Genomic DNA, 27,269 nt, shown 5'->3' with positions numbered 1-27,269 from the left:
CCAAACAACCATCACAGTCCAATTAACAAATCACTCTTGGTAAAACAATCTCCATAACACATTCCACATGTGCCAAGCAACAGGAGCAGCAAGTAGAGATAAAAATTGTTTTCCTCCTTCTCTCTCTGAGCTTTCTCACTGCCTTCCCCAGGAAAAATCCTGGGAGAGAGAGTTATGTCTCTCTATTCAGAGAATGTGAATACCACACTGGGGGAAATAGGGGTTAGAGGGGACACTGTGGGGACAGCGAGGGACACTGTGGGAATAACACGGACACTGGATCTGGAGGACAGGAAAGTAATGGGGGTACTGGGGCTGGAGTGGATTAGAGCACTGGATAATGGAGCACTGGGGAAATGGGACAGTGTGAGGATACTGGGATTAGGGGGAACTGGGGAGACAATTGGTAACACTGTGAGATCCTGGGGACTGCAGGTGTGGGAACACAATGGGGATACTGGGAGGGAATGGGGTGTAGTGGGGACACTGAAGTTGTGGAAGGTGTCAATGGGGACATTAGAACTGAGGATACTGGGGAGGATACTGGTAGCACTGGCGGAGGGAACAAGGCAGGCGATGACCCCATTAATTCTCTGGCACACTCATCATCCATATATTAATTTTATTCCTACAGGACACCACCTCTGGCCTGGGGAGGGGGTCCATGGCCGTGCCTCAGTTCCCCTCTCCCCGCCCCCATCAAACCACGCCGTGCTCCTCCAGTGGCTCCCCATCCACCAGCCTGTCCCAGCCCAGCCTCCGCAGATCCAGGGTCTCGTAGCGGCCCTTGATCACCAGCTCGGCCACGGCCCTGCCAGCGGCCGGCGCGTGCTGGAGCCCGTGGCCACTAAAACCCGCGGCTAAAAACAAGTTTTCCAGCCGGGGGTGCGGGCCCAGCACCCCGTTCTGGTCGAAGGTGTTGTAGTCGTAGTATCCCGCCCAAGACCCCCGGACCCGCAGGGATTCAAAGGCCGGGACCCGCTGAGCCAGCCGGGGCCAGATCTGCTCCTGGAAATAATCGTGGTCCACCGAGAGGTCGCTGGGATCCGGCTCTTCCTCCTGGAAAAGGATAAGCTGGGGGTGTCTGATAAAGAATAGGGGGTGAATGATCCGAGGGGACCCTGCTGGCTCACCTCGGGGGGGCTCATCCCACCCAGGTAGTTCCCGGCAGCACCGTCCGGACGGAAATAAGCACCAGAGGTGTCGATGAGGAAGGGGCTGGAGAGGCCAGGGCCATTGGGGCAGTGCCAGGTGAACACATACCTGGGGAACCCCCAAACAGAGTGTGAGAGGTGCTCCTCTTGACCCCCAGTATGGGGCAGTGGGGCTGGGATGTGGAGATGTTTGTCCCCCCCCACAAAAATCACATTGAGGGGTCATGTCACTCCTAGGCACAGTGGAGGGGCTGTGGGGATAATTGAAATACTGTGGGGGGAACAGGGCTGGGGCACTGGCAAGGCAATGGAGGCACTGGGGAATAATGGGGTTATTGGGAATACTGGGGCGCAATAGGTGACACTGAGGGGGATAATGGGGACACTGGGATTGGGAGTGTGGGGACATAATGGGGACACTGGGGCTGGGCGCACTTGAGGAATAATGGGAGCTCCAGGATGCAAGGCCCCGCTTCCAAAAAAAAAACTGAGGAAGCTCACCATCCCTGCCAGAAGCTGGAGGATGGTGGGTGCTGGGATGTGTCCCACCATAGGTTCATGTCACCCCCTCATAGACAGAGGGTGCCAGGATGACACCCCCCCCCAAAACAGAAGTGCTGAGGTGCTCCCCCATGACACAGGGGTGATGGGTGCTAAAGCACCCCCCCAAAACAGCACCAAGGCATCACCCCCCTGCAAAAGGAGTGTGCCCCCACTCTGAGCCCAGGAGCTGACCCCAACAGAGGGGTGCTGCCAGGCTGTCCCTGCTGTGAGCCCCCAGTACCTCTTCCTGGGCTGGATGGGCAGCGGGGGCTGGCACAGCCCCCTGGGCAGCCCCTCTGCCTCCAGCAGCTTGCCAGCCCAGGCGCCCGCGGCGTTGACCACGATGGCACAGGCGACGGGCTGGTACTCCAGGCTGTCTGCCATGTGGACCTGGGAGGGCACAGACGGGGGGTCACGGCTGCAGGGGGTCACGGGCACTCCTGGGGAGCTGGGGGGGCACACACACACTCACGTGGACGTATTTGATGCGCGCAGACGGCGGTGCTGATGACATCATGTGGTTGGTCGAGGTGACAAAAGCTGGAGGGTTTTGGGGTGAGGTGGGTGGTCCTGGGGGTGGCAGGGGGGAAGCCTTGCTGTGCACCCCCATCCCTCACCTCGCACCTCCCCGGAGCAGCTCTGGACTCCCAGGGATGTAGCTTTGCGCCGGAAAGCGTTGAGGAGGGTCCAGGGGTCAAACCAGCCTTCATTCTCCAGACCTGGGCAGGGGAAAATGGGGGGAAACTACTGTGTGACCCCCCAGTACATGCACTGTGGGGGGCTGGAACTCCCCTTCATAAATAAAGCCGGGATGAAGGATGCAGGAGGATGAGGATGGATGTTGAGGGGGGTCTCCATGCCCTGCCCCATCCTCCCACATACCATAGGACGCCACAGCCACGTCCTCTGTGTTCATCCAGGGGAATTTCTCCTTCAGCTGGGTGGGGGACAGCAAGGTCACCTCCGCCCCTTCATCCCTGGGGATGGCCAGCATGTGGAGGAGGGTCAGGATGACCCCCAGTCCCTGAAACCCCCCCGGAAGGGTCCCATGTGGGTCCCCCACCTCTGGAACTGGACAGTGGCCTCCAGGGCAGCAGCGTTCTGGGGGGATGCGAGGAACAGGTATCCCCCAGGCCGGAACTGGATGTCGATGGGGGGCTCATTCGGCACCCCGAGGTAGTTCTGTAAGGAGACAGAGGGCCACACTGAGTGGGGCTGGATTCCCCAAATTGCCCCTGGCCCATATGCCCCCACGTACGTTGATGTCGCGGAGGAAGCTGGCAGAGAAACGCGACATTTGGATATTTTCCTTGAGGGAAAACTGCTGCCGGATCCCTCCTGCCGACAGCACTGTGGAGGCTCTGGAATACTGAAGGAGAAGACCCCCCAAAACAGAAGGGGTTCAGGGGGGTCCCCAAGGCCACACCCTGCCCTGGGAGGGGGTGTCTCACCATGGGGTCCCGCTCCACCACGAGCACCCTCATTCCGTGCCGCCGCCGGCCCTCCAGCACCTTCAGCCAGTACGCCACGGACCAGCCCACCACGCCGCCCCCCACCACCACCACGTCGGCCTCGTCGGGGGGCCGGGGGTCGGGGTGGGTGCCCGGGGGGATCCAGCCCCGCCCGCCGCTCCCCGGCGCCGGCAGCTGATCCCTCAGGGTCTGGGCCACGCGCTCCAGGCTCTGCCCCAGCTCTGCGGCGGAACGGGGCTGCCGAGCCTGGGGCACGGCTGGCAGCCCCCGGTACCCTCTGCATCCCTCGGGACCCTCCAGCCCCCCCCGCGACATTCCCAGGTACCCCTCAGACTCCCCCCAGGCCTCTCGGTGAACCCCCCCAGGTCCCCCTGGGTCACCGGGAAAATGCCCCAGGACTCTGAACCACCAGAACCGCTTCCGAGTAACCTGGAATCACACCAGTCCCTCCCACTGGGGAGTCCAGAGTCCACGCTGGGAATCACCCAAGACCTCCACCAGTTTCCTTCGTCATGTCCCCTTGGGACCCCCGGTCCCCACTGGGACCCCCCCTCCATTCCCCTGGGCCTTGTGGAACCCCCCAGTCCCCTGTGAGACCACCAGCTGCCCAGTTCTCCCCAGCCCCTCCAATGCCCCCGTGCCATCCCCCGCAGCCCCCAGGGATCACCCCCAGGCCCCTCTGGCACCCTCCATACACGCCCGTAGCCACCCCAGCGACTCCATTCCCAGCGCCCCCCATTCCCAACTTTCCCCCATTCCCAAGTCGCCCCCGTTCCCAGCTTCCCCCTGTTCCTAGCGCTCCCGTTCCCAGCAATCCCGACCCCGCCGTATATCCTCATACACCCCAGCAACCCCTCCGTTCCCTGGGACACCCCAATTTACCTGACCCCCTCCCCACTCCACGCCATCCACACCCCGACCCCCCCTCCATTCTTCCCTGAGCCCTCTCCCCGTGTCCCCCAAATCCCCGGTGCGGTGCCGGAGACCCCTCCGGATCTCACCGCGGAAGAAGTCTGAGCTGAGCGGAGCCGCGGTGCGGAGGGGGCGGCCCGGGACCCCTGCGGGGACCCCCCCCGGTTCCGGGGTCCCCCTCGGGGTCCCCCCCCCAAACGCCCCCAGTCCCCGCGCGCGCAGAGCGCGCCGCCACCGCAGCATGGCCCCGCCCCTTCGCGGTGGTCCCGCCCCCTGGGCCGGGCCTTCGCCCCGCCCCCGCCCGCCTCCGTCCCGCCAATGGCGCGGGGGGCGGGGCTTCCGGCGGAAGCGCGGGGCAGAGCGACGTGTGCGCCCCGCCGGGCCCGGCGCCGCCGCCATGCTCGACTTCTTCACCATCTTCAGCAAGGGCGGCCTCGTCCTCTGGTGCTTCCAGGGCGTGCGCGGGCCCGCTGCCACCGCCCCCGTCAACGCCCTCATCCGCTCCGTCCTCCTGCAGGTCGGGCGGGGCCGGCTGCCGGCGGGCGGAGGGTTGGGTAGGGGTCACATACCTGGCGAGGGGGGAGAGGGAGCGCCCGGCTGAGGGAGGGGGGCGGTGGGACCCGTCTGCCCGGGGAGGGAGAGGAGGGCAGGCCGCAGGCATGGCGGGGGGGCGGGGGGGGGGCCGTCTGCCGGGGGAGGGAAATCAGCCGAGCCCACGGAGCTGGCGGGGGAATGGGCACCGGGACCAGCTGCCTGCGGCGGGGGCAGCCACGGGCACGAGCAGCTCCGGGGAGTGGGATCAGCCCGGCGAGGGGCGGAGGTGGATGGAGGGGAGACGTGAGTGGGACCATCTGCCTGGGGACGGGGAGGAGAGGGGTGGCACACAGGTGGGACCACCTGTTGGAGGGGACACACGGGCACGAGCAGCTCGGGGAGGGGGGACGGGTGTGGGGTCACCCATTTGGGGCGTGGGGATGGGACCATCACCTTGGGGAGGCGACACACTTGGATGGAACCACCTGCCTGGGACGGGGCACAGAGGGCACGGCCACCCCGGGGTGGGTGGGATCACCCAGCTGAGGGGGATGGATGGGACCACCTGCCCAGGGTGTGTGGGGTCATGTGTAAGGGATGCTGGACCGCTTTGGGAAAGGGGGGGGACAGGGATGATGGTGGGGAGAGGGGGATGACTGGGATGAGGGCATGGTGAGTGCTGCTGGCACCCCCATTCTGACAGCTGCTCTCCCCCAGGAGAGAGGTGGCAACAACTCCTTCACCCATGAAGCCCTCACACTTAAGTACAAACTGGACAACCAGTTTGAGCTGGTGTTTGTGGTAAGTGACCCCCCCAGGCACCCCTGCGGTGGCAGGAGGGTCCCTCCAGCCCCCCACGTGCCCCCAAACCCAAAGGAAGGGGATTGTCCCTGAAAAGAGGGGGAACAGTTCCCCCTGTGCTGAGGTTTGAGCAAACAGCTGTTTACATTGCCTAGGGCTGGAGCTCAGCTCCCAGACTGGTTTGGCTCCTCTGTCTCGGGGATTTTGGGGGATAAGGGGCTGTGATGAGCAATTCAGGGGGATGTTGAGCAGTGACCCCAGTGTAGCCAGGTTCCCCCCAGAAGGGGGGACATGGGTGTCTGTCAGCTGAATGCCACTGCAGGAGCAGCTTATTTTAATCATCTGCAGCAGGATTAAAACTAATCAAACCTCAAACAGAAGCTGCAGCCTTGTAAAACTTCACTTTGGCCAGAGCTATTGAAAAAAAGCCAGAAGTGTGTTGTTCCCTTCACTTTATGGAGCATTTAAAGCTCTTTTAGTTTCCTGGCACCTTACCTCCATAAATCCATACAACCTTTCCTGTTGACCCACAGATAAACTGAAGGTTTTCTGGCCTTGCCCTACGTGTCCCTGTTGCCATGAGACAGCCTCTGTGTGTTACAGTCACCTGTTGAAGCGAAGCTCTGGGCTGTTTTTTACCTTTTGGGGACATTTTAAAAGCCTGGGAAGGTGGAGCAGAAAGTGCAGGCTGAAGCTTGCCCAAGTTAAAGAACTCTGAATTAAACAGAGAGGTTTTTGCTTGCTTGCTGCTGTTGAATGAGCTGCAAGTGCAGTGCCTGTTGGCCGTGCTCCTTGGCAGGTGGGCTTCCAGAAGATCCTGACTCTAACCTACGTGGACAAGTTGATAGACGATGTCCATAAGGAGTTCAGGGACAAGTACCGCAACGAGTTCCAGCAGAAAGGAGCCCTGGGCCTCCTAAATGGCACCTTTGATTTTAAAGATGACTTCATGCGCCTCCTCCGGTACAGAACTTGGGTTTTGTCTTAAATTTCTGTTTTGAGCAGAGATGGGAGCGGGGGAAGAGCTGAAATCCAGGCTAATGGGTCACCTCCCTGCAGGGATGCAGAGGAGAGCAGCAAAGTCCGAGCTCCCACGGTAATGAAGACATTTGAGCAGTCTCTGAAATCCCAGAAGACTGTCAAGTGTATGATTGAAACCCGAGGGGAGAAACCAAAGGAGAAGGTCAAGAACAAGAAGAACAAAGGTTCCAAAAAGGATGGTGAGTTAATGGGGAAGATAAATGGGTGGGAAATAAATATTCCAGAGCAATGTGTTGCAGCCTGTGCTTTCCCAATCCACTTGGAGCTGGACTGAGCTTGTGTTTGGGCTCTTCCTGTCAGGAACTGAAGCTGTGGCAGCGCCCACTAAAGCATCTGCGGGTGACAAGCAGCTCTCAGCAGCAGGGGACAAGGAGGAACTGACCAAGGATGAAATCCTGCAGAAGAACCGGGAGGAATTCTTCAGGAGACACATGAAAGCTGGGGAGAAGTCCAGGTGGGTGATGGGGGCATGGTCAGTCTGCCTATGCTTCAAACTAGGCCATGGCTGAATCTCTTCTTTTGGTGACCCCTGGAAGCCAGACCTGACTTGCCTGGACCTTATTTCCCTGATTTCCCTCCTTGCTGAAAAAAATGGAGAGAAGACACCAGGGTGTCCTGGAGGAGTAATAGAACCTGATTTTCTTTGCTGGGACATGCAGAAACCCTGGGAGAGGTCCAGACCTGTGTTTAGTGAGCAGGCAGCAGTAGTGCATTGATACCTGGCTTGAGGGAAGTGCTGCCATACAGGATTAAAGTTCAGATAAATAAACTCTGGAGATCGGATTGGTAAATTTCTGCCTTTTTGGGTAATCCAGGCTTTTATTTTTCACGTCTCCTAACGAGGTGATGGCTGCTGCTTCCCTGCACTGAACACAGTGTGTTTCTGGTCTTTGTTCCACCAGATCTCCGAAGCCCGACGCACAGAAGGAGAAGGGGAAGAAGCCCCGGGTGTGGGATCTGGGGAACTCTAATGCCAAAGTACTTGATTACAGTAATTCTGCTACCAACGGCAGCGCAGAGGCTTGTCCTGTGGAGGAGTTTGACCATGACATGGTAAGGAAAAGTCAGGCTCCATTTGCTGTTGTGCATTCTCTGGGATCAGCTGGGCATTACGAACCCAGCCCTGTCTCTGTGCCTGGATGAGAAGGGATCATGAAGAGACATGAAGCAAGGATTGTGGCACTCAGCCCATAAAGCTGCTTCTTCTCCTTGCAGGCCCTGGGGGATAAAAATCGGGAGCCTGGCCGCCTCTATGACCTGGAGTATGAGAGTGATGATGAAGCTGAAGAGGAAAAAGTTGTTCAGAACCCTTCAAAACCCAGGTAGAGGCTCCCACAGCCCTTGCTTGTCACATGGTTCTTGACTTCTCTTCCATAACTCCTGTTCCAGTCTAACCAGTAATGCAGGAAGCACAAACTGGTGTGTTTGTCCTCTCAGGGCAAGCCCTTCTGCATCTGACCTTTGCAGATTATCATTTCCAAACCTCAGTGTAACTCCTCTGCTTCTCCACAGTGTGAAGAAGGGTGGCCTGGGGGGCATGTTTGGCATGCTGAAGGGCCTGGTGGGTTCCAAGAGCTTGACCAGAGAGGACATGGACCCTGTGCTGGAGAAGATGAAGGATCACTTGATTGGTACGTCTGGATCCATCCCTGGTGTGAGGGATTAGTGGCAGTTCCCTGTGCTCTGTTGGGTGGGCCCTGGTGTGGGTAGTACCCGTGGTTTGGGATATTCTTGCCCACAGGAGCTGTGGTGGGTTCCTGTCTCACCCCTGAGAAGCCCTCGAGAGGGCAGCAGTCAGGTCTGGTGGGAATCCTGCACACTGACTCCATCCTTCCCTTGACACCCATGTGGGATGTACATAACCATCTCAGCAGCACTGACTCCCTGCTCTGTCTTTCTCAAAGCTAAAAATGTGGCAGCTGAGATTGCAGTGCAGCTCTGTGAATCTGTGGCCAAGAAACTGGAAGGGAAGGTGATGGGCACGTTCACCAGTAAGTGCCTGTGTGGCATCCAGTGTGTGGTTTGGAGCTCGGGAGTATTCCCCATGCGTGACGTGTCCTCTCTCCATCCCCTTTTCCCAGCGGTAACCTCGACGGTGAAGCAGGCGCTGCAGGAGGCCCTGGTGCAGATCCTGCAGCCCCAGCGCCGTGTGGACGTCCTCCGCGACGTCATGGATGCCCAGCGCCATCGCCGGCCCTACGTCATAACCTTCTGCGGTGTCAACGGCGTCGGGAAGTCCACCAACCTGGCCAAGGTAGGACAGGACCCTGGTGTCACATTCACCTTTTCTGAAAAATCCCTTTGCCCAGCATTTTTCTCCTAGGAAGCTGAGAAGCCTCAAAGAAAAAGGAAAACAATTTTATCTCATTTGCTTCTCCTGTGTTTTGCTCCTTTGCAATGTGGTTGGAGATAGTTTACTCACAGGTGGTTGTTTCATTGGTTTCTGGTGTGAATTATTTTGACTCAGTGGCCAATCAGGGCCAAGCTGTGTCGAGACTCTGGAGAGAGTCACGAGTTTTCATTATTATCTTTTTAGCCTTCTGTAAGTGTCCTTTCTGTATTCTTTATTATAGTATAGTATTCCTTAATGTAATGTAGTATCATGAAATAATCAATTAGCCTTCTGAGAACATGGAGTCAGATTCATTCCTTCCTGCCTTTGTCTGGGCACCCTGCAAATACAATACCCTGGATCACAGGAGTGGGGTGATGGGGTCAGGCTCTGTAGCTACTAACGGGCTTTTCTGATCTGTTGCCTCCTGCAGATCTCGTTCTGGCTCATCGAGAACGGCTTCAGCGTCCTGATTGCGGCCTGTGACACGTTCCGCGCGGGAGCGGTGGAGCAGCTGCGCACCCACACGCGCCGCCTCAACGCGCTGCACCCTCCGGAGAGCCACGGCGGGCGCACCATGGTGCAGCTCTACGAGAAGGGATACGGCAAGGACGCTGCGGGCATCGCCATGGAGGCCATCTCCTACGGTATGCGCGGAGCTGGGGGCGGGTGGTGCTGTCCTGGGGCAGCGCCGTCCTTCACGCTGCCTCCCTGCCGCCCCAGCTCGGAACCAGGGCTTTGACGTGGTGCTGGTGGACACGGCGGGACGCATGCAGGACAACGCACCCCTGATGACCGCGCTGGCCAAACTCATCGCTGTCAACGCTCCCGACCTGGTCCTGTTTGTTGGGGAAGCACTGGTGGGAAACGAAGCTGTGGATCAGCTGGTGAGCGTGGAGGCTTTGTTCTTGAGAGACAAAGAGGGAAAAGAAACCATTTCTGTAGGTTTTACCAGAGAACTGGATGATGGCAGCACCACAAACGCTTTTCTCGGATTTTTTTTCTCCCTCAGGTCAAGTTCAACAAGGCCCTGGCTGATCACTCCATGGCCCAGACACCGCGGCTCATCGATGGGATCGTCCTCACCAAGTTCGATACCATCGATGACAAGGTAAGGAGGCTGCTGAGGTGACTCTGCACAGAGCTTCTGTCTGACAGGGACCAGAAGGGAGAGATGGGAATTGTTAAACACAGGGCACTCCTGCACTTTCTCCTTGTGTTTGAGCCATTGAACCCAAATTTAGAAGTCTGGTTTCCACACATGGGGGATGAATGAATGACGAGCTCCCTGAGGGGAAGCAGAGGATTTCACAGTGCTGCTTGTCCCCGGCAGGTGGGTGCCGCCATCTCCATGACCTACATCACGAGCAAGCCCATCGTTTTCGTTGGTACCGGACAAACCTACTGTGATCTGCGAAGCCTTAACGCCAAGGCCGTGGTCGCAGCGCTCATGAAGGCCTAAACACCAAATCGCTGTGTGCAGATGTCCCAGAAGAACCTGCTTTACCCTGTCACCAACTAGTCTTTCCCGTGTAGTGAAGAACAGAATGGAGGAATAGCAGCATGAGGAGTACTTTTTTTGGATTAACCTGCTTTTGTCCAGAAAAAGCCCTTCCCTGGGTTCCTCCATTCTGTGTCCAGTGACGCAGGCTCCCTTGCGGGGAGGCCGAATCCAGAGCTTTGTATTGTTCGTGCTGCACGGGGGGGTGGGCGGTGCCAGGATCTGCTGTGCTTTTTGGTGGGTTAGAAGGCTTTTTATTGAGCTGCTTTTGATTTTTAGACCAGCTTAGGGAGGAGGCAGGAGGGACTTTGACTTAGGGGCAGTGTTAGATCTGGCTGTTAATGTTGCTGCTCGTGGCAGCTCCACTGAAGCTGATAAACCAAAAAAAGGTGACGGTCTGTGCTGGGTTGGAGGGGACATGCTAAATTGCCTTAAAGTCCCCCATATCTGTCCTCACCCAGACTCTGAAACAGGGTCCCCAGACACCATGTATTTGGCTAGGAGCTGGAGAGCTGCAGCAGCCAGGTCCAGAGGAGGAAGGCAGGAGGTGTCCTGCCTGGCCCCTGCCTGCTGGTCTTGGCGTTATTTGCTAGTAAAAAGGAAAAAAACCAAACCACATTAATACTGGAAGAGAATGGTGGCTGCTTGCTGCTTTCCTGCACCCTTTCTCCCCGCTCCGAGTGCCTCTTGATCCCGGTTGGAAGTGCTACACTGAGTAATACAAACCTCTGATGATGTCTTGTAGCTCTGTATTGCAGATGTGCTATAGTGCAATAAATTGAATGCTGTCTGCTAAGAGACATAATTTATATAAAATAAACTTCATAATTTGTTCTCTGTGTATAAATAACTTGCCTCCAGCCAGGACCTGTTTCCTACTGGGTTGGGGGGAGATGAACTCCCACCAGTGTGAGATGTGAAAGGGCCTTTAAATGATACAGCAGCCAAAGTTCAGTGAGCAGGCCTTTAATACAACTTCAACATACAAAATACTGTACAGTAAAAAGACAGGACTAGAAAACTAGAGCTTCCAGTAAAAAAAAAAAAAAAGCTCAAGTTTCATTTTTTAATTGAAATACAGAATATAAAAGCACTAGGTATGAAGTTAGAGGAGGCTGCAGCTCCCTCAGGGATACCGTGCTCTGCAGGCACGTGCAGCCCCAGTAAAACCACGATTACTGTTAGACCAGGTGTTCATCCGTGGCAGCTCTGTCCTGGCCTCGTCCCTGCCAGAAGGGTCCTGGCTCGGTGCTGGACAGCAGTGGGACACTGGGGGCTCCGGCCTCCCTGAGGGCTGCTGGCCTGGCCTGGGCCTGTCCCAGGAGCCCCTGACACAGCTCAGGGCCTGGGCAGGGCTGAGGCTCAGGGGCTGCATCCTGCATGGAAGCAAAGGCTGAAAACCTGCCTGGGACTCCAGGGAGCACCACAGGGTGAAGCCCCTTGGCTCCAGAGAGCCTTCCTTACCTTTCACCTCAGCGTGGGCAGTGGCAGAGCCGTTCAGCTGCTGCCCCTCCTTGGGCACACCTGGGGCAGAGCAGAGACCAGTCTCAGATGCAGAGCCAGCTGCCCATGTGCTGGTTTCACACAGGCTTTCCTGGCTGGGTTAACCCTCAGAATACCTGCCAGCAAGGTTCTGGCCACTGAACCCACTTTGCCCCATTTTTAATGATTTATTAGTGATACCTCTTTTATAAAAGCATTGGCTCAGGCTGAGCAGCATGAGGGTCAGTGAGACTAAATGCCCCTTCACTAAAAAGGGAACAAACAGCTGCACATGAAAAACAAAGTTTGGGAGGCGGGCGTGGGAGGCAGCACAGCTGTTTAAACTGTTAAAACATACAGTGTTTTCAGAAAAGTAACCCGCAGATCCTCTAAGCTACACTTAGAGACACATTTGCTTATTTTTAAAAAAAAAAGGCTTCAGGAATATCTACATAGCATGGAGAACGGGGGCTACTACCCCTGTCTACTCTGCATGGTGCCAGCCAAGGGTCCCCCAGCCCCTGGCCCCGTACCTGTGCGGCCCCGCATGGCAATCTCGCTTGTCAGCCGCTCAAAGTACTCGGGCAAGTCAGCGTATTCGTCTCCGTAGGAAATCACTTTGATCCCTTTGTCCAGCATGTTCTCACGGAGCTTCTTGAACTCATCCACATCCCCCCTCCGCACCAGCATGAAGTGCTCCAGGTCTGACTTGTGCTTGACAGCCTCTAAAAACAGGGCCTGAAACGTGGTGTCATCAACTGTCCAACCACAGCCCAAGAAGAGGAAGGACTTATTTTCATACAGCTTCTGTATCTCTCGCTTTAAGAAAGGGAAAGATGTTGGTCAAGGTGAGCTTCATCCTCACAAGAGACAGCACCTGCCCTACCCTTGGGGAGGCTCTGCAGCAATGCCATCCTTCAGCAAGTGTGGGAAGTGTTCCAGCACCTTAGCAGCCAGGGAATTCACCCCTCCTATTTCCCATATCTATTTGATTCTCCCCCTCCCTCTGTGAAGCTCAGTCTAAACTCAGCTGAGCTGTTGACCCAGGTGGGTTGACCCAGGTGGGAGCTGGAGCTGCAGCTCACAGGCCTGGCCCCAGCGTGGCTCACCATGACCTCGGTGTTGCGCAGCACGTTCTGGTAGCCGGCCGGGTGCAGGACGATGCCGCTGGGGTTGGTGTAGACGCCGTGGATGTGCAGGACACTGAGCTTCCTCTTCTCTTGTGCCCACTCCAGCACCTGCACAACACAAACCCGCAGCAACGTCTCTGAGCGCATCACGGTGGTGACCACAGCACTGCTAAATGTAACATTTTGGGGAAACATTCCAAAGAGGCTGCTTCTTTCTCATCTTCTCATTTTCTCTCCTCCATCAGCCTCTACACCATGGCCTGCAGCCACAGCCTGTGGTGCTCGTTTGGGTCAACACTTCAGGTGACTGGTGAATGTGATGAGAAGACTAAAGCAAAATGCCAGATTGACCAGAAAAATGGGAAAAAACTACAACTCCTATGTCAGCATGTTTCTCAAGCCTACCAAGTTTTATTTTGTGGCCCCTACTGGCTCTGAGGGAGTCACCAGCTGAGCTGACCTCCATTTCAGACAGCTGCTCCCAAGGCTCTCGGTTTACTCCTGCAGACCTCAGCTCGTTTAAGCTTGCAATAATTAGAATGCTTACTTGTAACACTGTAAGTACTTTCAGCCATGTAGATTAAGAGGTCACGCAGGAAACGTGAAGCACAGAAATGAGAATGAAAAGAGAGCAAGGACTGCACAGGACAGACATTGGGGGTGTTTAACATGCAAACAGAAGGATGAGATGCTCCCCACCAGTAAAACCCATGATGGAGAGATGAGGTGGGCAGGTGCAGAGTTCAGGGTTTCACAGCGTGACTGGGGCAGGAGCAGGAATTTTTGCATAAAGAGAGTAGCTCTGAGAGAGCAGCAGGAGGAGCCATTCCAGCCATTGCGGGAAGAGGACATGGGGCAAAAGGGGAGCCTCGAAGGCTGCAGCCCTGGACACCCATCATAAAAAGCACTATGCAGCTCCTTATAAAAATAAAAAGTTCAGCTTTGCAGCTCGTGTGGAGTTTCTCATATGGGTTAGAACATCAACCCGAGCCTTATGTGGAAGCAAGGCTAAGCCAGAAGTTTCAAGGACAGAGATCAAAGGAATAGCAGGCTTAAGCACTCCTCCTGAGTACTGGATGGCAGCCAGCAAACCAGCGTTCCAGAAAGGAGCATTCCTCCTCATTCCTCTGCTTGCTGCACTGGACAGTCAGAGCCTCTGCCTGGAGCTTGTCTGCCACCAGTTAAACCACTATAATGAGTACAATGTCCTCAGGCAGCATGAGAGCACATTCTGCACCACCACAGTCCCTGACAAAAGAAATAATAATCTTTACCTTCTTTTCATCAGTCAGGTCAAGAGACTCAAGGTGCTTCCCCTGGTGTGCTGCATACAGCTCCAGCAGGTTATCAAAGTTTGTGGTCAACACAAGGGCTCCATTTTCCATCAAGTGAAGCACAGACTGAAGCAGCTGCTTCCCAGAATCTTCCATTTTGGATTCCAGGTCATCAAACACCTCGTATAAACAGTCCTTGAAAAAGGTTGAGCGAACGTTGCTTGTGCGCTGAGAAGGGGAGAGATTGAGATCAGAGCCAGCCCCGTAACACCTCATACCAAATGACCCCACGAAAAACCACCCACATTTCCCCAACACCCTGCAAAGCTCTGGGTCCTTGTAGGGCAAACACAGAGCCTTGGTTGCACCAGGGTGGGTGCTCTCCTTCAGCATAGTTGTAGGATCACAGAATCCCAGACTGATTTGGGTTGGGAAAAATCTTAAAGCCCACTCTGCTATCTCATCCCACTCTGTGCCAAGGGCAGGGACACCTTTCACTATTCCAGGCTGCTCCAAACCCCTCCAGCCTGGCCTGGAACACTCCCAGGGATGGGGCAGCCACAGCTTCTCTGGGCAGTCTCACCACCTTCACAAGGAAGAATTTCTTCCCAATATCCCATCTAACCCTGCCCTCTGGCTGTGTGAAGCCATTCCCCCTTGTCCTGTCACTCCAGGCCCTTGTCCACAGTCTCTCCCCATCTTTCTTGTCAGGTCCCTTCAGGTATTGGAAAACCACAATTAGGTCACCACTGAAGCCTTCTTCTCCAGGTTTAACAATCCCAGTTCTTTCAGCCTTTCCTCATAGGAAGGTGCTCCACCCTTAAATCATCTTGGTCCAGGTGAAATACCCAAAACCCACGTCCACAGCAGGGTTATTATGTCCAAGGCACCTGGCACAGTAAGTGCACCTGTGGTTCCATGTACATAGAGGAATTGTTGGGATGGGGACACCATTGCTGGAGAACCAAATCTGGCTATTTCCAAAAGCCAAATCCTATGCTCAGGGCAAGTACAAGCACACTGACCGGAGACAGCTTCTGAATAAGGTCGTGGGCAACATGGACCAGGTTCTTGTCTTCGTGAAGACACTTCTGGAACCGTTTGCTCTCTTCATCTTCCAGGAGATCAAAGTCAATAGCAGCATCCAGGAGAGCCTGAATCAGCCCCTTCCAGGACTTCAGCGCTGGGACCTGGGGAGCAACTGCAGCACTAATTCCTGTCCCAATCACCAAAACAAGTTCCCGAGGCTTCTTGGTTTTGAGACTTGGCAGCAGCTTCCTGCAAAAGGAGAAAGGAGCACAGCTGGTACCACCATGAATGGAAGGGTGTCTGGCAGATTGAGGGAGAGGGAGATACCTTGTGCCTGAATTTTGAATCAAATATCCATTGGGGCTCTCTGATAAAAAGGGCACGAGAGGAGCAGCTTGGTATCCTTAAAGGACAGCAGGCAGCTGCATGGATCAGCAGCACAAATGCTCCCAATACAAGGTCCATAATTACAACATTTTTGGGAATCAAATCTGTTACCAGGATGGTTACTGGGGAAGTCAATGATGCCCTGGGGTGCTTCTGCAGCAAAGCTAATCCACTAAAAATCTGGAATAAGGGAAGTCTATTAATAAAAGTTACATGGAGGGCTGGAGGGCATGGGAAAGCATGAGAGACTGAGACACACACACGCTCTGTGTCCCGAGATAAAACGTGTCAGATCCCATGCAGGTCGGAAATGCGACCTGGTTTAAACAAGGTGCAGAACAGGGGCCTTGAGACAACAGCTCCACTTATCCCAGCACAGAGAAAAGCAAGGGAAGGCTTCCTCCTAGCTCTGCCCTGGAGGGGCCCAGCCCCAGTTAGCTGAGGAACCCCCTCAGCTGTACCAGCAATCCCTTCCCTGTGATGCCTGCAATGTCAGCAGGATGCTCCAGGCCAATCTTTTGGAATATCCCAGATGATACAGAGTCACATGAAAGGGCTGCAGGGTTGTATTCTCCTTATTCCTCCTCCCTTCCTCCCTATTTTCCTGGCTTTACACCTGCACAGAGCTTTTAAACATGACCTTTATCATTTATTAAGCAGATATGCTGCTCCTTGCCTTGCTTTGCCTGGTGTCCAGCTGCTTTCTGCAGTGGGGACCTGCTGCAGCTTCCCAGGATTGGAGCAGCAGCCTGGAAAAGCCACTTGTACAGAAGAAATGGGCTTTATCAGCAAACACGTGATATTTAGTGAGAAGGGGAGAGGAAACCAACACCACACAGATGGAGCTGTGCCTTCCCTCAGCCCCTGCCTATGAAAACAGACTTGTTAACCCCTTCCTCGAGGAGGGCTTCACTGCTACTGCTGATAAACAGGGTTTAATTTGAGGACTGCAAGCCTTATGTGAGGAATAAATTAGTATTCAGGCTAATGAGCTAGTATAACAACACTATTGGAAATACAGGGACTGAAATCCAAAATAATAACAAATACCCAAGTCTTAATGTCCTGCATGCCTGCCCTGCTGATAAATGCACTTGTTTCTACCTTAATATCCTGAGCAAGGAAAAAATCATCCCCCAGCATCTCTTCTGCACATTCCAGGGTCACCGATCAACCTCGAGACCACACAGAACTATCCTGCAGCCCTCCAGAACTTGCAAATAAATCAAATTAGTGGGAGACAACCTCCCACCTGAATTAGCTGCTTGTTCACAAGAGCCTTTGAGCCTGCAGCAGCCACAGTCTCAGTCTCTGACAGACTGAATAATCCACCAGTCAGACCCCACTCACAGAACTGTAAGACCACCTACTTCTAAGCACAGGGAGCCTCAAAATGAATTATTTAGTCTTCACATGCAGTTCAACCATACCAATTTGAGTAACTCCCTGTCCTCCTGGAAACCACCATCCAACTCAAGTGAAAAAGCACAACCACTGTGTTCAACCTGACACTGCGAGTGGACAGGACCATGGAGACAGGACAGCAAAATACAGCTATGAGAGCAACCCCGTTCCCTGGCTGAGGGTTAAAACCCCAAAAAAGTACATTCTGGGTGTGAAGGTGTTTGTTCCACAAACAGCAGGAAAGCCCAGGGCATGGCCAGAAGCCAGCACACAGTTCTTGGATCAAGAAACGAAACAGCCACGGTCACCAGGGGTCACAATCCTTAAAGAACAATGCGAGGCAAAGGAAAAGGCTCTTGTTAGAACAAACTCACTGGAGCATAATTAAATTTACCTGGGCTTTTTTGCAGGTGGCATTCCATCTTCCAACAATGTTTCCTTGCCCAGGCTCACCGTAGAAGCCATCCAGTTTCTGTAGTAGACAGATCACCAGAAGCAAAGTCACTGCACAAGGACAACACCACCGGGACAACAAGGTTTTACAGAACCAGCTTTGCACAGGTGGATCAATCTCAGGTTCGTTATCGTTCCAAGATCACCTCTGGGCTGAGAATTGCATGTTTTCGTCTCTGAACTTTGTCCCACAGCCTCATCCTCTTCCTTAACCTCTTTTACCATAAAATCCTTGGCTGTTTTTCCCAGGTGTGATTGCCTCAGCAGAACACACTTTGCCAGACCCTTCGTTTCACCTCAGCCGCTCATTTTCCGCGAGAGCCTGGATCTTGGAGCAGCACTCCCCCCATTCCCGACAAGGCCTGTCAGCAAACTTGCTGCTTGGGAAACAGTGGGAGGGAAGAGAAGACAAAGAGATTTTTGTTGGCTCCAAAAAGCCACGGAGAGCATTTCATTCCCTGGTGATGAGAGAAGGGTTTCCCAGCCCGCTGTGAGTCCGCAAGCACTGGGAAATGACCTTAAAGCCCACAGAAAGGAAGTGCAGTTTGAGAACTCTTTCAACAGCCCGTCACATAAAATACAAAAGCTCTGCCAGCACGCAGTACTCTCCCACTCTGCTTCTCCCAAATAAGTCTATGAAAAGGGAATGAAAATGAACAGAACTGTTCATCCTCCTCTGCTTTTTCCTTGCCAATTGTAATGAAGAGTCCATCAAAAACTCTGTTAGACAAGGGCTTTTGGCCAGAGGAAATGCTGAGGAAGAGCTGCTGACTCAAAATCACAGTGTTTTGGCCATCTCAGGGAGAGCTGAGGGTTTGCTCTAGAGATGACATGCTATGATTGCTCTCTGGCAGCCCAGCAGGTGACTGTGGGCAGGTCTCTCCAGGTAGGACCTGCAAGTGTTGGCATGGATCAGGTGAGAAACCAGCCAGTATTCCAGGAAAGCACAACCTTTCAGCTCTGGATGACGAGAACAGGGCAAAGTGACACTGTCAGACGCTCAGATACGCTGTGTGTGCAGCCTTTACCCTCTGATCCCTTCGGAAAACTTTATACAATGGCATTATGGATTGGTTTGGGCTGGACAGGACCTTAGAGCTCATGTCGTTCCACCCCCCTGCCATGGGCAGGGACACTTTCCACCACACCACATTGCTCAATAATAAATCTTTGTACCAACAGCAGAACACCTCAAAGAGCTGCTTTTCACTACCTACCTCCTGAAACATTACTGAACATGTGCTGCTCATCACATCAAATAATCACCTTTTTATCTTACTGGGCCTTACTGTACGGCCCAGATTTTGGATAAAAGTGTCAAAGGCCCTCACCAAGTGAGGAATCTCCTGGTTTTCCCCCCTCTGTGCATGCCAGGCAGGGCTCCTCCATCACACCCTCTTGTGAACATTGTACCCTGTATTTTTCCAACCCACACTGAGCCCAGGAGCTCAGTGCTGTTCTGACAATGAATCTCTGCAGCCTCATCACCCCTGAATCCCTGCAACCTGTCAGGCCTCATGGTGAACCATTTTGGGGGCTTACATCTCCAAAGACCAAAGCAGTGACTCTCAGGAAGAGAGGAGGAGCTGCTGGACACACATCTGCCAGATTCACCATCAAATCCCTGCTGAGTGAATGCAGCCAAGCACAGTCAGGATAAAGGGGGGAAAAGCCCCTCTTTTTCCTTCCCAGGAGGGTCCCATCTCTCCTTTTAGATTTTTCTGGAAGGACAGGCTGCTTCCACAAAGCCAGCCAGATTTTATTTAGTGGTGCAAAGATGCTTTAAATGAGGCAGGGACTAACAGTAGATAACTGGAGTGTTTCAGAGGGAAGTTTGAGCTCCTGCTGGTGCCAGGTCTGCCCTCAGCCCCGGGCAGAAGCAGAGCTACAGCCAAAGGTAAATCCTTCCTTGCTTTCTAAATTGGATATAATTTAAGCTTATAATTATCTTTGCATTGTGAATCATCAGCTGAGCCTCGAATATCAAGGCTGTTTTGTAAATTCCCACCTAGAGCTCCCCTGTTTGCTTCCACCTGCCTCAGCACTGCTCCCATCTCACTCACCCTGCACATTCCCATGCTATTAACAGCAGGAATGGAGCCATCAAATCAATTTTAAGTGCCTCTAAATGACATTTCAAAAGCAATTTTAAACTTACGAAAAAATACCTTTTGGAATTATAATCACCTTGTAAGGTTTTCTGACATAATGACCTTCAACCTTCAGGTCTATTACTTAGTGGAGAGAGCCATAAAGGAACAAAAACCCCATTATAAATACAGTCTAGTTCCAAAAAAAAGTTATTACAGGTCTTTAAAAGAATTCATGGGGATTCAGCCAAGAAATAGAAACCTCTGGTTTTCAGCCCTGGGGAGAAACTCTGCTTGCCAGAGGGATGGATCGTGCTGGCACAGCTGAGGTAGCCAAAATTAAATGGAATTACCTCAGAGCATGAGACTGCCATGGGAAAAAAACACAGCAGGTACTGCAGGTTCCCCCTGGGAACACAGGTACCATGGAGGAGAGGGAGCCACAGGCACTTAGAAGATAAGAAGTGTCTCTCCAGCCTTCTTCAGACACTGGGAACTTTCCAGCTATTTAGACTACAGGGAGCTGAAGACTGTAAACACAACACTCCATGGATTCCTGGCCAGCTGCCCCATTCCCCTGTCCCAGCCTTGTCCCCATCACTTTTATCAGGGATGGTAAGAGACTCCCTGTGTGGGTTTGCTGTGCTCTCTTTCTTCCTCCACACCACAGAAATCCCTTAATTTATCCTACAGCCTTCCAGACTTCAGCTTTAAACTGTGCCCAAGTCACCAAAACCGGAGAAACCCAACCACAGCAACTCCCTGTGTGACACAGACACATCCAGCTGCAGAAATGTTGGAAATGTGAAGGTGTATCCCAGGTAAAACAAACACCTGAGCACCACGTGTGTCAAAGGAAGGCCGAGGTTCACACAGGGTGTGTATTTACAAAAACCTCTCTGCAGCTCTGCAAAACACAACCACGCCACACAGTCAACACCAGAGCCCAACCTGCAGAACCAAAACGAGGAATTAAGGGAACATTTTCTCCCCCACCTCAAGGAGAAGTCGCTGCTGACACCATCTCCATGCTCAGCACCCAACACAGAACTAAAGCTACACGTGGATGTTTACAATTGAAGCCAAGTGATCCAGCACCACGCTGGAAGATGGGCTCTTCCAGAAGAGCCCCCACAAATTCCCAAAAGAAACAAGTACAAATTTACTGCTCATTCATTATCTTTAGTTTATTTGAGTGCTGAGAACAGCCAACAGCACAGACGTAATTCCCAGCTTCTCTTTCAATTCAGTGGCTTTATGGTGCTGGGGTAAGATAGTGTAAAAGCCACTTTGTTTCAGCTGAAAGTTGAGCTGTCCCTGGCCAATTCCCAAACCTACCCCTCCACATGGGAACTGCACTGGAGCTGGATCAAAACCACCCTAGAAAAACACAGGCTCCAGGGACAAAGGGACCGAGGACAAGCCCTGCTCCTGTCCAAGCCACAAAAACACAGGATTCGGCCTCCTTGGATGTGAGTCAAAACACACCAGAGGTTTTTATTCAACGCTGTGATCCTCCACGTGCTTCCCAATGGCTCCATGAGCAAGGAGAGGCAGTGACACAGCAAAGCCTGGCGGAGCTCTGTATCCCACAGACTCCCACGGACGCACGCTGGTTTTCCAGAACTGACTCTGGAAAGGGAAGCGGGGAGGGGAGGTTCACACCTTCGGGTTTGCTCGAGCCCTTACCTGTGCTCTCCGTTGTGCCCTCCTCGCTAAAGCTGCGGGAAAAGCAACAACACGGGGATTCAGCAGGCGGGGAGACACCGAGGCTCCTTTCCCACGGGGACACATCAATAAAAAACAGCTTTTATAGAGGGCGACGGCGCGGCGGGGCCGAGTCTCAGCCGGGCAGCCCGCCGCTGCCGGAGGTTCCCCGGCCCCCCGGCTCACCCCCGGTCCCCCGGCTCGCCCCCGGCCGCGCCGGTCCCCTTCGCTCCCCTCAGGCCGCTCCGTCCCCTCAGGCCGGCGGCCATGGGACCCCCCGCTATGGCGGCCCCGTCGCTATGGCAACAGCTCCCCCCGCTGTCTCCATGGCAACCGCGCCCTGCCCGCCCCCCGCCGCCGCGCGCCCCGCACGCACCTGGCGCCGCGCGCGCGGCCCCATTGAGGAGACGCCGCCGCGCCGCGCGCAGCCGCCCCGCCCCGCAGGACGAGTTGGCCCCGCCCTCTTCCAGCCCCGCCCTGTCACTGGCTGGCGGCGGAAGAGGCGGGGCCAGGCGTGGGAACGCGGCGATGCTCTCGTGGCGCTTTGCGAGGCTATAGAAGGTGCGGGCGCATGCGCGGTGCAGTGGCGGGCCGGGAGGCGGCGCCGAGGGGGTCCGTCTGTCTGTCCGTCTGTCCGGGCCGGGACCACGGCCGCGCCGGGCCTGTCCGTGTCCCCCTACCCCTCAGGGGCTTCTCCTCCGCCAGCTGCCGCTGCCTGGGTTCGTGCATGTGCGACCGCGTCTCTAGCCCTATGAGGTACATGCGGTGCCTGGGCCTGGACGGCCGCTATGATGCCTTCAAGCATATGTGTGGCGGAATTTGGGTGTACTTAGAGCTTTCCAGGAAAAAATTATTCTGTTTTCTAGGTAGCTGCGCACTGTACTGGCACCGTAAATGAAACATTCGTGGTTTTTAGGGACAAAATTAGCCTTATTTTCTCACCAGAACTACCTTTATTTCACCCTGCCTTGCAGCATGTGGTGTTCACCGTTTCTTAATTCCACAGGCAGTCCTGTAAACCACAGGCTCCGAAACTCGTGCTGCAGGGATTTCAGCAGGGTGCTGCTGCCGTGTCTGCTTAATTACTCCATTAATAATGATTCTGTTATTGCTGAGGTAGGATGGAGGTTGATCCCGATGGTGCTGCCTCTTGGGGTTTAGGGTTTGTGGGTTCACCCTCACTCAGGTTCCCTCTCTGGGGTTTCCAGGTGGGGTGACTCACACAGCCAGGTGACTTGCCCTCCTCTGGGTCCTGTCGTCGGGTGAGGAGTTGATTTTTGGGGTGGTGGCAGTAGGTCAGGGCAGGGACTAATGGGAAATGGGTTCCAGTGGGATGAGTGGTGCTGGGCCCATGGCTGGTGGTAGCCTGTAGGTCCCTGTGGGGCTCAGTACCACTCGGCCTTGTGCTTTTTCCTTTGGGATTTGGCCACCAAGTGGCCAGCTGGTGTCCCCTGCTTGCTGGAGAGAAAGGCAGCCAAGGCAGGGAGTGGGGAGGAGCCCAGTGTCTCTCAGGGAATTCATTGCATTTTTCACTGCATTCATTGCATTCCTCTGGCTGTCAGCACCGTGTTTGAGGGTGGGCTGGGGGCCCTGCAGGAGGATCCTGTCTGCTCCTGCACCCCCAAGGGCTTATAGATGGCCTGGCTTGGGACATCCTTGGGGATGGGGAAGTGTTTATGGCAAGGGGTCAAAGCCATCAGGGAGCCCCCCATTTCACTTGGTTTTGTGTTTTGTGCTACTGTGTCCCAGTCTGTTTTGCTGAAGGTGGTGGGTGAGTAGAAATGGAAATACCTGTGGAAGCCACAGCCAGGTGGTGGCATGGAGGAACATTTGTGTCCAACAGGAGCTTTTCAAAGACCTGTGGGACACAGTAGTGGTGTGGGCATGGGGTCCCCAAAAGCTTGACAGGTGCTGGTGAGTGTTGGGGGATCTCCTGACCTTCAGCCCTTCTTCCCAGGGGGAGAGAAAGCAAACAGCAGTGTGCTGAGCAAGGAGGTGGATTCAGCCCTGGGGCACAGCTGGCTCATGGTGGCATTGATGAAGGGGAGTCTTGACTAGCCCTGGCATGGGGTGTTGAGGTTAAATGGGGTGGGAGGATATTTTTGGGAGTCAGAGGACATGGGACTTTTCCCTGAAGGAAATACTTCCCTTCAGGCATGGAGGTGTGGGGGTTGTTGTTCCCAGTGAACTTGCAAGCAGATGGGGGATGCTGGGGTGTGTTTTGGGGGCAAGTGCAGCAGTCCTGAAATTGGAATGATGGGCACTGGGCACGGACTGCCCTCTGCATGAACACGTTGAGTTAGGTGAGCATGGCCATCTGCCCAGGCCAGGCCTTCAAAGGCCAGTGCTTGGAGCAACCTGGACTGCTGGAAGGGACTTGGAACAAGATGATCTTTAAGGTCCCTTCCAACCCGAACTCTTCTGGGGTTCTACGACTCTCCCTGCTGAGGTGGAGGTGAGGACCCACCTGGGTGGGTCCTGGCCCAGCTCCTGCAGCTTGGGGACCGCACAGTTGGAGCAGTGTACAGTGGGGTGTGATGGCCACCACTCCGCTTCAGGATTAACAGTGAGGGAGATGCTGACCCAGCTTTGTGCTCTGGTCCACTCTGGGCTCACTCTGGAGATGCTTCCATGTGAGTGCCAGGGCCAGCTTCTCTGGGGATCTGAGGTCAGGGGCCTTGCTGTTATCCAGGGTGACAACTCAGATGGGAGGGACACATTCAGCACCAGGGCTGGACCCCCTGGCCCCCTCCTCCTGGTGTCCCATGGGGTGTGGGACACCTCCTGGATCACCTCCACACTGTGCTGGGCCACCAGCTTGGACACAGTGACACTGCAACAGCAGGTGGAGGGTTTAGTGTCCACATCAGAGGTCCAGGCATTGTCTCCTAGGCAGGGAAAAGATGGGGAAATCTCCTGTGCCAGGAACAGCCTGTCAGGGAGCTGGATGGGCCTGCAGGCCCTGGAGACCCGCCACATTCTTGGGGGATGGAACTCACCTGGAGCTCAGCTCTCACAGGGCATTGAGGAGGAACCACCAGGCATTGGAGGGGTTGAGGATGATGAGGAGATGAAGGCAGTGTCAGTTGTTGGCCACCACTAGCAGCACCTGGGGAAGGAGAAATACAGGGGGGATTTTGGGGTGGAAAAAATGACTGCTAGGTAAATTTAACTTGCAAAATAAGTATGAGTGGCAAACATGGACCTGTCTGTATCTAGTCAGGAAACCAGAGAGGAAAACAGATCTGGGTGCTGGTGAGGGCTGGGCACTCTGACACCCAGGCAGTGACGGCATGTGGCGGATGTGGGAGGGAGGCCCTTGGCAGGGCTTGGCTTCCCCTCCCTGCAGTCCTGGCCCATTTACCCCGCCTGTGCTTTCACATTCCCCAGCAGAGGCTGGAGCTGCTGGCAGCTGGGGGCACCTGGGTGTTCAGGGAGCTCCTCCACTCTGTCCCTCGGGAGGCAGGTGGGTGCCCCTGCCCTCCTTTCCACCCCAGGGCAGCTTCACTGGGAATCGCTCCTGGATGTGGCAGCTGCAGGGATGGATCAGCCTCGCCATTCACTGCAGATCCCATTAGACTGCAGAGTGAACATCCTGCCTGTCCTTTCCCACCCAGGTAATCCCAGAAGATCTTTCTTTGCCAAACCCAGGGGCTGATGCATCCCCTTCCCTGCTCCAGTGCTGGACTCCTGCATTCCAGGTAAGCATCCCTCCAACTTCCCCCTGCTGCTCACTGTCCATGCTCATTGTTCCACTCACACTTGGGCTTTTGGTTGTCACTAAGTGGTGACTCTTGGGCACTGTGGTTTCCGTGGGTGTGCTGGGGTTTTGTGGGCATTTCCTGCAGTCCTGTGCCGTTTTTGGAATAGGGGAAAGGCTTCAGCATGACTTGGGGTGTTTCATTTCGGAAGGGGTGATGCCAGCAGTGGAAAACAGCAGCTGTTTGCCATGTTGCTGTTCCTGGGTGTCTGCAGGGAGTGTCTGGGCTCCCTAAACCATGCTGGGAGCACAGTGCTGAGGATGGTGTGAGCTGGCAGGGAACAGACAGGAATGCCAGGGCAGGCAGCACCAAGGATCACCCCTGGGCATCACCACACTGCTTTGGTTTGCCAGCACCCAGTCCATCCCGGGTGATCCCAGCTGATTCCCACTTCTCCCCTCCACAGGATCCTTTTCCCACTGATGGGAATGAGGGTTTCTCATCCCCATTCTCTCTTGGCCTCGGTTGCTGCAGGTGTGTATCTCCAGTGGAGACAGCCAGTAAGAGGTAAGTGTTCCTTCCCAGCACATTTTGGGGAGGCAGATGTGCTGGGGGTGACTTTGGGGCTGTAAGAGCACCCCCGAGGTGCAGATCCCTGGAACAGACTGGGCTGAGACCTGCCATGAAGCAGTTCTTGCTCTCACTTTTTGTTCCTCTTTTCTGCTCTCAGGAGAGGTGTCCTGCTGGCAATCAGTGTCTGAGCAGCGTGCTGCCCACTATGGCTGGTGAGTCTGGGAATAAACCTGGCTCTGTCCCCTCCCTCACAGCATCCCTTCCCCAACAGAACACCAGGTGCCCATGGGCTGCTCCTCACAATGCCTCAGCATTCAGGTGTTGGTGGCAGCTCAGTTTCAGGGACCAGGATGGTTTTGGGGGTCAAGGTGAGATTCTACCCACCCCTTTCTATCTGGGGGCGTCCTGCAGATTGAATGATGCTGTGCTTGGGAAGTCCAGGGGGTGCTGAGCCCCCAAAACTCACTCTGACCTCACTCTGCAGGTTGGTTTAGGAGGCTCCTGCACAAATCCAAGCCCAGCTCAGCGGAAAGCCTCAAGTCCAGCCACTCTGCTTCATCCTCACCTTCCTCCTCCTCATCATCCTCTGCCAAGAGCTCCAGCTCTTCTCCTGGCACGAGCCTGGCCACCAGCTCCATCTCCCTGTCACCTGTGTCAGCAGTGGACATCAGCGCCTCGGACAGTCCCCGGTGGGACAAGAGCTACGACGTCTGCATCTGCCACAGCGAGGGGGACGTGGAGCTGGTGTCGGAGCTGGTGTCCTACCTGGAGGGCCAACCCGAGAGCTTCCGCTGCTTCCTCCAGCTGCGGGATGCGGTGGCGGGGAGCGCGGTGGTGACGGAGCTGTGTGACGCCGTGCAGAACAGCCACTGCTGGGTCATGCTCATAACCCCCGGCTTCCTGCAGGACCCCTGGTGCAGGTACCAGATGCACCAGGCCCTGGCTGAGGCTCCCATGGCCAACGGACGCACCATCCCAGTGCTGAAGGACGTGGATCGCAAGGATTATCCCAGGGAGCTGCGGAACATCTACTACATCTACATGGCGCTGAAGGAGAAGAGCTTCAGGCAGATCAGAGACACTGTCATGCGCTGTGAGTATCCTGTGGGATGCTGGTGAAACGTCAGTCCACTGGGGTGAGGACTATGGGAAGGGACCAGATTCCATACATTTACTTAAAGTTGATTTTTAGAGTAATTGTTTGCTAATGGAGCTCATCTGCTGTCCCTGCAGACCTCCAGGAACTGTGCCGGAGCTCCACAAAAAGCATGGAGTAGTGCTGGAAGCAGGAAGATGCATCTCCATAGGCATCATGGAGCTGTCGCCATTGGATCTGGGTGTTGGCATGTCCCATTGGACTTTGAGGTCAAACCTGAGCTGCTCAGACCAGACCTGGGACCAAAGATAGGGAGTTCTCCGCATCCATGAGGGACAGCAGACCGGAGCCCACCACGTCCTGGTGGCCAAAATCTCCTCAGCAGGGACAGGGACAGGGACATCCATCACACAAACACTAAGCTCTGTTACCGGGTGGTTCTCGGGGTCATGAGAGCTCTTTACTGTGCTGGCATTCTCTGTCCTGACGGTCCAGGACCCCTACTAAGCTGACAAGACACCTGCTGGGCACCTGTGGGCAGGACAAGATGAGGCAGGCGGTGCGCTGCACGGAATCGTTGCGACTACGAAAATGCAGAAGTTTTAAATGTTGGTGGTTTTCCGTGATTTTGTCTCAATCCCCGGTTCGGGCAT

General features: G+C 54.8%; 4 protein-coding genes across 17 annotated transcripts; 2 read left to right on the top strand and 2 right to left on the bottom strand.

Annotated features, from left to right (window-relative positions):
- Nucleotides 1-608: 608 nt before the first annotated feature.
- On the bottom strand, nt 609-4,329 carry FOXRED1 (FAD dependent oxidoreductase domain containing 1). The gene is made up of 10 exons (XM_041480634.1): nt 4,171-4,329; nt 3,149-3,390; nt 2,956-3,066; nt 2,761-2,879; nt 2,580-2,674; nt 2,315-2,416; nt 2,170-2,237; nt 1,939-2,087; nt 1,134-1,263; nt 609-1,059 (listed from the first exon to the last, which is right to left on the bottom strand). The coding sequence occupies exons 1-10, from the start codon at nt 4,322-4,324 to the stop codon at nt 700-702; spliced, it is 1,530 nt and encodes a 509-aa protein (XP_041336568.1). The 5' UTR covers nt 4,325-4,329; the 3' UTR covers nt 609-699.
- Nucleotides 4,330-4,434: 105 nt separating this feature from the next.
- On the top strand, nt 4,435-11,123 carry SRPRA (SRP receptor subunit alpha). Its single transcript, XM_041480482.1, has 14 exons — nt 4,435-4,598; nt 5,333-5,416; nt 6,216-6,379; nt 6,476-6,636; nt 6,758-6,911; nt 7,360-7,510; nt 7,673-7,779; nt 7,970-8,088; nt 8,362-8,448; nt 8,539-8,711; nt 9,223-9,436; nt 9,513-9,676; nt 9,802-9,900; nt 10,123-11,123. Exons 1-14 carry the CDS (start codon nt 4,479-4,481, stop codon nt 10,249-10,251), a joined length of 1,926 nt encoding a protein of 641 aa, XP_041336416.1. The 5' UTR covers nt 4,435-4,478; the 3' UTR covers nt 10,252-11,123.
- Nucleotides 11,124-11,240: 117 nt separating this feature from the next.
- On the bottom strand, nt 11,241-26,417 carry FAM118B (family with sequence similarity 118 member B). 11 transcript variants are annotated; one of them, XM_041480491.1, is made up of 9 exons: nt 26,286-26,417; nt 24,246-24,355; nt 17,391-17,468; nt 15,202-15,454; nt 14,177-14,404; nt 12,882-13,010; nt 12,306-12,591; nt 11,755-11,814; nt 11,241-11,691 (listed from the first exon to the last, which is right to left on the bottom strand). In XM_041480491.1, exons 3-9 carry the CDS (start codon nt 17,459-17,461, stop codon nt 11,417-11,419), a joined length of 1,302 nt encoding a protein of 433 aa, XP_041336425.1. In that variant the 5' UTR covers nt 17,462-17,468; nt 24,246-24,355; nt 26,286-26,417; the 3' UTR covers nt 11,241-11,416. The 11 variants fall into 11 exon arrangements, with proteins under 11 accessions (XP_041336425.1, XP_041336420.1, XP_041336423.1 ...); XM_041480486.1 differs by lacking the exons at nt 24,246-24,355; nt 26,286-26,417 and adding exons at nt 21,229-21,260; nt 21,623-21,682; XM_041480489.1 differs by lacking the exons at nt 24,246-24,355; nt 26,286-26,417 and adding exons at nt 21,229-21,260; nt 21,623-21,673 and having other exon boundaries at nt 17,391-17,829.
- On the top strand, nt 21,742-27,227 carry LOC121360570 (TIR domain containing adaptor protein). Of its 4 annotated transcripts, none has more exons than XM_041480497.1 (6): nt 21,742-21,807; nt 24,864-24,947; nt 25,414-25,514; nt 25,678-25,732; nt 26,005-26,613; nt 26,754-27,227. In XM_041480497.1, the coding sequence occupies exons 4-6, from the start codon at nt 25,726-25,728 to the stop codon at nt 26,795-26,797; spliced, it is 660 nt and encodes a 219-aa protein (XP_041336431.1). In that variant the 5' UTR covers nt 21,742-21,807; nt 24,864-24,947; nt 25,414-25,514; nt 25,678-25,725; the 3' UTR covers nt 26,798-27,227. The 4 variants fall into 4 exon arrangements, with proteins under 4 accessions (XP_041336431.1, XP_041336432.1, XP_041336430.1 ...); XM_041480498.1 differs by lacking the exon at nt 21,742-21,807 and adding an exon at nt 21,819-21,965; XM_041480496.1 differs by lacking the exon at nt 21,742-21,807 and adding an exon at nt 21,819-22,002.
- The last annotated feature ends 42 nt before the right edge of the window (nt 27,228-27,269 follow it).

This window comes from Pyrgilauda ruficollis, unplaced genomic scaffold (assembly GCF_017590135.1).
Source record: "Pyrgilauda ruficollis isolate IOZ18807 unplaced genomic scaffold, ASM1759013v1 scaffold52, whole genome shotgun sequence".
In the NCBI taxonomy this organism is placed as follows: Eukaryota; Metazoa; Chordata; class Aves; order Passeriformes; family Passeridae; genus Pyrgilauda; species Pyrgilauda ruficollis.
The sequence above is the reverse complement of the archived record's forward strand: the minus strand, read 5'-3'. Positions and strand labels throughout refer to the sequence as shown.